Source organism: Rutidosis leptorrhynchoides, chromosome 1 (genome assembly GCF_046630445.1).
Source record: "Rutidosis leptorrhynchoides isolate AG116_Rl617_1_P2 chromosome 1, CSIRO_AGI_Rlap_v1, whole genome shotgun sequence".
Taxonomy (NCBI): domain Eukaryota; kingdom Viridiplantae; phylum Streptophyta; class Magnoliopsida; order Asterales; family Asteraceae; genus Rutidosis; species Rutidosis leptorrhynchoides.
Window position 1 is genome coordinate 75,540,169 of NC_092333.1, and position 7,795 is coordinate 75,547,963.

Genomic DNA, 7,795 nt, shown 5'->3' on the forward strand with positions numbered 1-7,795 from the left:
TGACTGATTAAGATAACCAAATCCTTCTATTAAAAGATGGAGGAACCCATTTTAATAGGTCTGCAATAGTTATAAATCAGATCATTTTACTTGCATACACTACCTTTCACAATATAAGAAGTACTTGAAACACATAAGTATTTTTGGTACTTTAAATATTTTAATACATCCTTGTGTGTTTACTTCTGCCCCACCTATCATGCAGAAAATATTCAGGCAATACTTCTTTCTGAAAGAGCTTGTGTGTGTTCGAGATAAATAGTTCAATGACATCAAACAGCTGTATATGATCATGGCATGCCTCTAAGCCATGTTGCAAATAGGAGGTAAACACAAATTTGAGATAAGTAATGGGCTTAGAACTCCACATACGTGTGAAGTAAATATGGGTGGGTTAATTTTGGGATATGTAATGGGCCTTTAACCCACACTGCAAACAGTAGATAACCAGTTAAAAATTTGTACTGATCAAGAAACTAATATGCATATATTTAGGACCTACTTTCCATGTTATCAGGAAATAATTGAAAATCTTAATTGAAATCGATGGTTTTATAATGTACCTGGTCAGAATCCCATAAACATATCTCTTTTCAAATTTAACATACATACCTTACTCACACATTTTCATATTTTACACACCTCTGAACATTAGTCGATTGAACTATATAGTGTACAACATCTTGAACAGATATATAGGTACTCAAGTATTTAGATGCTCTATCAACAGGTAATTTGAATGGAGAATATTTCAGATTACTCGCTAAAAAAGAAAGGACGAAAGAGAATTCAGGAAAATAACGAAAGTGTTTCTCGCTCACATAACCGCCAACAGAGACATCAGAGTCCAATAAGGGAGGTACATTCAATTCAAACTAATAGCATTAATGTTGCTATTACTAACACAGGTACATCTTCTGATCATTTATTATAAATAGAGCAGCTATAATACAAAGTTTTAATTATATTCATTTTAATACAAATTTTAATTACAGCAGTTCCACCAACGTTTGATGCTGCCCTTAATAGAAGGATTCGAAAGGATATCATTTCGCAAAAACGAAGTAATACATCAAACACTACACAAAGTGTTAATTCTGGCACCCCACAAGCTACTACATCACGAAAATTGAGAATAAAGAAGAGAAGTATTACAACAAATAACACTCTGAATACAACACCATGTACACCTCCTATAATGACAGGAGGATTTCAATCATCAGCTTCAACAAGTAATATAAGTGTTCAATCAAGGATTAATTCATTCACACCGCAAACTGTTGCATGTAGAGGTTAAACTAATTTATGCTTGCATTTTCTTAATTATTTGTTGCTACTTTCATTACTTAATCATTCATTATTATTGACGTTATATATATACAAAATATACAGATGCAAGGAAGCGTAGATCGGTATTTTTAAATACCAAACATGGTAAACAATGTCGTATTGTAAACCCATCTGCCCAACCAATCCCATTTAACATCGATGACACAACACTGACCGAGTTTGTCGTACATGATACACGCGGTATATCAACAGGTATTTTCACCACTAACAATTGCTTCTATATTGTTTGTTTACATAATATGCTTACATGTGCTGTTTATTATTTATCCGTTAACTAATAATGTTATAAATATGTGTTTTTAAACAACTCAGAATACTATGATGATGGTGATCCAACCTACAAGTGTGCCGCTTGTAGTGCAATGTTATGGTACCAAGAGACCTTGCGTGGGATTTCGACTAAAGGACTTGCAGGTGCTTATTCATTATGTTGTCTAAAGGGAAAGATTGCTCTACCTAAATTTGATAAACCGCCACCAAAACTCTTGCTTGATCTATACACAAATAAACATCCATTGAGCAAACATTTTTTTGAGAATATACGACAATACAACATGATCTTTGCGTTTACCTCTATGGGCGGTAAGGTTGATACATCAATAAACAAAGGTAAAGGTCCATATACTTTCCGCATACGTGGTCAAAATTGTCACAGATACGGTGGTTTAGTCCCTGTTGTTGGTTCAGCACCTAAATTCTCACAGCTATACATTTACGACACGGGCAACGAGGCTGCGAATAGGAAGAATGCAATTGGGTAAATTTCAAATATTCATCTTTAAATTATTTTATTTAAATACCATATTTCTTAGGATTGAAAATTACTAATACTGTCATATTACGTTTTGTATTTTGACATGCTAAAACAGATCTCGTGCACATCTGTCAAACGGTACGACATCAGGGCTTGATGAAGGTTTAATAAATCAACTTATGGAGCTATTAAATGATTGCAATGAACTCGTCAAATCGTTTAGAATGGCTCGCGACACTTATGAGACTAACCCAAATGTTGAGTTTAAGCTTAGGTTAAAAGGCAGAAGGGATAAAGATGGTCGAACCTACAATCTACCCACAGCTGATGAGATTGCTGCTTTAATTGTTGGAGATATAGACATGTCTTTTGATGAACGCGACATAATAATCGACAGCCATGAAGAGGGCTTAAAACGTATCAGTGAATTACATCCGCAATATCTCGGTCTACAGTATCCACTAATATTTGCATATGGTGAAGATGGCTATAGAACTGATATTTTTCATAGAGATGTCGATGGATCTACATCAAGGGAAAAAAAAAAGGGTTACCATGAGAGAATTTTTTGCATATAAAATTCAAGAGAGACGAGAGCCATCCCTTTTACACAATGCTAAGAAATTATATCAACAGTTTTTGGTAGATGCCTACACAATGGTTGAATCTGAACGAATCTCCTACATACGCAACAATCAACATATTATGCGATGTGATTCATTGAGTAGCTTAACCAATCATGCAAATCTTGGCAACAGTGATACCAGTATGTTAGGTAACCCATACTACAAGCTACCTTCTTCATTTACGGGAAGTGCAAGGTATATGGTGGAAAATTACCGTGATGCAATGGCTTTGTGTAGAACGTTTGGTTATCCAGATCTTTTCCTCACCTTCACTTGTAATCCTAAGTGGCCTGAAATTACAAGGGAATTGAAAGGTACTAATATGAAAGCCGAACACAACCCTGTTTTATTAGCAAGAATCTTCAAGATCAAGCTCGATAGGCCTATGCATGATTTGAAGCATAACAAACTTTTTGGAAAGGTCGTAGCAGGTAATATATTTTTTTTTGGCACAATTTTTAGTATATACTATATTTTTTTTAATACATTATCATTTGTTATTCTCCAATTGCAGATGTCTATACGGTTGAATTTCAAAAACGTGGTTTGCCGCACGTTCATATTTGTCTTTTCCTCCATCAAAAAGACAAGATGCCTAATCCTGAAGATGTGGACTCATTCATTTGTGCGGAAATACCTGATAGAAATAGTGATCCCGAGTTGTATAAACTTGTCAGTGATTTAATGATACACGGTCCATGCGGAGAAATGAATCCAAATTGTCCATGCACGGATGATGATAAAAAATGCACAAAACATTTTCCGAAGCCTTTTTCAGATCACACGTCCGTAGATAAAGAAGGATACCCAATTTACCGATGACGGAATGAGGGAAGAACCGTCAGCAAACTTGGTCATGATTTGGATAATAGACACGTCGTCCCGTACAATCCGTATCTTTTAAAAAGGTATCAAGCTCATTTAAATGTTGAGTGGTGCAATCAAGTCAGTTCCATTAGATATCTGTTCAAGTACATTAACAAAGGCAATGACCGGGTCACAGCTGAAGTATGTGATTCTGAAACGGACGAAATCAAACAGTACTATGACTGCAGGTACTTGTCTTTTATTTTTCCAAAAATAAAAATTGTTTACCACTTATTATATTATATGTTGTCTAACAAACTACTATCGATGTAGATATGTATCAGCTTGTGAGGCCGTATGGCGGATGTTTGCTTTTGATATACATAAGAGGACACCGGCAGTTATGAGACTACCTTTTCACCTGAAAGGTGAACAATCTGTTAGTTTTGATGAAGAGGAGGTGCTTGATAATGTTCTTAACAAACCGTCTGTCAATTATTCTATGTTTTTGGAATGGATGAACTGCAACAAAAAAAGTGAAGAAGCTAGGAAGCTCACATACGTTGAGTTCCCATCCAAGTTTTGCTGGCAACAAGATGCAAAGATTTGGACACGAAGGAAAATTGGTAGTGGTTCAGTCGGTCGTATCCATCATGTCTCTCCTTCATCAGGTGAATTATTCTATCTTAGAATTCTCTTGAATAAAGTGAGAGGTCCAAAATCATATGAAGATATTCGGACAGTAAATGGGAAGGTTTATTATACTTTTAAACAAGCTTGCTATGAGATGGGCTTATTAGACGATGACCAAGAATATATAGACGGAATTAAGGAGGCCAGCACATGGGATTCAGGACACAGAGTTCGAACACTATTTGCTCAGTTACTATTATCTAATAGTCTTAGCAGGCCGGAATTTGTTTACCAAAACACAATTCAGTACCTTTCAGCTGATCTACTTCGTCATGAAAGAAGGACATTTAGCAATGCAGGTATATCTTTTTTTACCCTAATTATTAAAGTATTAGTTAATTCGAATGTACATAGTATGCTATTTGTCGCGTAAATTTGCACCTACCCTGACTCTTTTTGTACAATTTATACACACAATTTGTACTTCAACAATTTAAAAAGAAAACCTTTTAATGTGCAGGTTTGGAAGTTAGTCCAGAGATGATTGAAAATGCTACTTTATATGAGATTGAAAAAATACTTCAAAGGAATTGTAGTACGCTAAAGAATTTTAGTACAATGCCATATCCAGCGGAAGCCTTTACCGGCATGCCCCAAAATCCGTTGATTACTGATGAGCTACGCTATAGCAGGTCCATGTTAGTTGATGAATTTTCAGCTCTTTTTTCAAAATTGACCGACGAGCAAAAAAAAGCTTACAAAAAAATTGTATCTGCAATTGACGAGGGCAAAGGTGGCGTATTCTTCTTGTATGGTTATGGTGGTACCGGGAAAACATTCTTGTGGAAAACTTTGTCCGCGTCTATACGAAGTAGAGGTGATATCGTTCTTAATACAGCATCGAGTGGAATTGCAGCACTTCTGTTTAGTGGTGGACGTACCGCTCACTCACGATTTGCAATACCCATTGACCCAACCGAAGATTCTTTTTGTCACATTACCCCTAGCAGCAACTTAGCTGAGTTGATACGCCAAACAAAACTTATTATATGGGATGAGGCACCAATGGTACATAAGCATTGTTTTGAAGCATTTGACCGTTCTTTGCGAGATATATGTCGACCAATAACTCCAAATAGCATGGAAACCCCATTTGGTGGAAAAGTAATAGTATTCGGTGGAGACTTTCGACAAGTGTTACCAGTTGTTCAACGGGGCAAGAGAGAGGACACTGTAGGTGCTTCACTTAATTCTTCTTATATTTGGAATCATGTTGAAGTGTTAAAGCTTACAATTAATATGAGACTAGGCTTAGGAACAGATCACGTTGTGGAAGAGGAAACAAAATCTTTTGCTGATTGGATTTTAAGAATTGGGAATGGAACAGTGGGTGAAACAAATGACGGAGAATGTGATGTGGACATTCCAGATGACGTTTTAATTACTGATGCTGAGGATCCAATTGGTTCACTTATTGCCTCTATTTATCCAAACTTTATTCAGAATCTTGGCAACCCGGAATATTATGAAGATAGGGCTATTCTTGCACCAACACATGATGTTGTCAATATAATAAACGATCACATGATGACATTTCTTGATGGTGAAGAAATGGTTTATCTAAGTTCAGACAGTATCTGTCAGTCTGAACTGGATGCATCTTTCAATCACGATTTGTACACTCCTGAATTTCTTAACAGCATTCAGTATGGTGGTCTTCCGAAGCATAGGTTGGTTTTAAAAGTTGGTGTTCCCGTCATGCTGCTACGCAACGTTGATCAATCTTCTGGTCTATGTAATGGTACACGATTACAGATAACAAAGCTTACAGAGAAAATGATAGAGGCAAAAATTTTAACGGGTACCCATGTAGGAAAATTAACTTGTGTTCCACGGATGTTAATTGTGCCAACCGATAAACAGATACCCTTTAGGTTTCAAAGAAGACAATATCCTTTATCTGTGTGCTTTGCTATGACTATTAATAAGAGCCAAGGCCAGTCTCTAAGTCATGTTGGTTTGTTTCTTGAAAGACCTGTTTTCAGTCATGGACAGTTGTATGTTGCACTATCGAGGGTTAGAAGCAAGAGCGATTTAAAGGTACTCATTGTAAACAAGGATAAGACTCTCGGAAATTCAACCAAAAATGTTGTGTACAAAGAAGTCTTGCAATATTTGTAGACTTAATCAGTCAACACCACAATCAAACCAATCATTCAACTCAAAGGTACCTTTTAATCTCAGTTACTTTTTATTAATATTAATAATTTTTTTTTTAATTAGTGACATTGTTCTGTTAAAAAAATGGTTAACTTTGTTGACTCCCATAAGCATTTTAACTTCTACTATTAAATAAATAATTAGTATATGATTAAAAATGTATTTTGTCATTTTCTAATATGTGTGACGTGATCAGTGGCGTAGCCAGGATTTCGAATGAGTGGTGTCATAAAATAATATCAATAGGTATCAAGTCTCAAAAATTTCAATGGCAAAATATGTTCGTTAATATATATAAAAAATAAGTTACCATTCATCACAAATGTCCTCTACGATATTTTTGTCCCTGAAAACGCTCCATAATTGCTTCATCTTTAACACTAGCTAACCCTCTCTTTCTGTGGCACCTAGAAGACAAACGTTCAGGAAATCATCATTCATTCTATTACGCAAATCTGATTTTACAAGCTTCATGGTCGAAAAACACTTCTCGAGCGTTGCAGTTGCAATGGGCAAAACCAAAACAAGCTTTAATAATCGATTGACATAACTAATAAATGTAAAATATATTGATTATCACCTTAACAATTACAGTAGTATTCAACTCTTTTAGGCTCTTCGCTTCGATGGAAAACACAAATGAAAGATAGCCTCGATCAATATTTTAATTATGTCAATTGAATTAGTGAATTACGGAGTACTATTTTTTATTTATTTATTGTTATTATTATAATATATAACTTCAGTTTCATTTTTTATTTATTTATTGTTATTATTATAATATATAACTTCAGTTTCATTTTGTCAGACTAGAGGCGGTTTCCTTCTTCTACAATTTAATACTCCGTAATAAAGTAATTAAAAGAATAGTAATATTTGTATCTTTTGGGCTTTGTGTTTGATCTAAAACAAATACGGAGACCCAGTAACATATTATGGAGTATTATTATTTTATTTTTAATTCAATTAGTGGGGTCTTTATCGAATGGGATGGGGTCAAACTTGACAAATCCAAGACTTCTACCATCTATACTACTATATATTAAAGACTCTCTTGAAATCTCAGTGGTGTCAATTGACACCTCTCACATGTACATGGCTCCGCCACTGGACGTGATTTGATTTTCTTACAATGATGGTTATGAAGCAAGAACAATCCGATACTATTGATGGCTGATAATAGGGTGTATGTGGTTTTCTTATTTGTTTTAATGATTATTTAGTCATGTTGATGTTGCAGCTAAGAGATACACACGAGGTTTTAGGCTGTTTACAACGAGACCATATCATGCTTAAAGAACGAGACCATATCAAGCTTATGGTTAACTTGTGTATTTTTATCTATGGAAACTGTGTACATTCGTTTTTAGCTCACTTTCCTTTTTTACCATTTTGGTTTATAAAT

The 7,795-nt window shown here is 35.1% G+C and overlaps 1 protein-coding gene across 1 annotated transcript; it reads left to right on the forward strand.

Annotated features, from left to right (window-relative positions):
- Positions 1–3,655: 3,655 nt before the first annotated feature.
- Positions 3,656–6,351, forward strand: LOC139885675 (uncharacterized). Its single transcript, XM_071869429.1, has 3 exons — positions 3,656–3,785; positions 3,882–4,529; positions 4,691–6,351. The coding sequence occupies exons 1-3, from the start codon at positions 3,656–3,658 to the stop codon at positions 6,349–6,351; spliced, it is 2,439 nt and encodes an 812-aa protein (XP_071725530.1).
- The last annotated feature ends 1,444 nt before the right edge of the window (positions 6,352–7,795 follow it).

What these genes read in the sequence shown, in the direction of transcription:
- LOC139885675 (XM_071869429.1), top strand. Translation starts at nt 3,656, where the DNA reads ATGTTGAGTGGTGCAATCAAGTCAGTTCCATTAGATATCTGTTCAAGT. An exon ending in AAACAGTACTATGACTGCAG is followed by an intron (nt 3,786 to 3,881) that starts GTACTTGTCTTT and finishes GATATGTATCAG; the next exon opens with CTTGTGAGGCCGTATGGCGG. An exon ending in AAGGACATTTAGCAATGCAG is followed by an intron (nt 4,530 to 4,690) that starts GTATATCTTTTT and finishes TTTAATGTGCAG; the next exon opens with GTTTGGAAGTTAGTCCAGAG.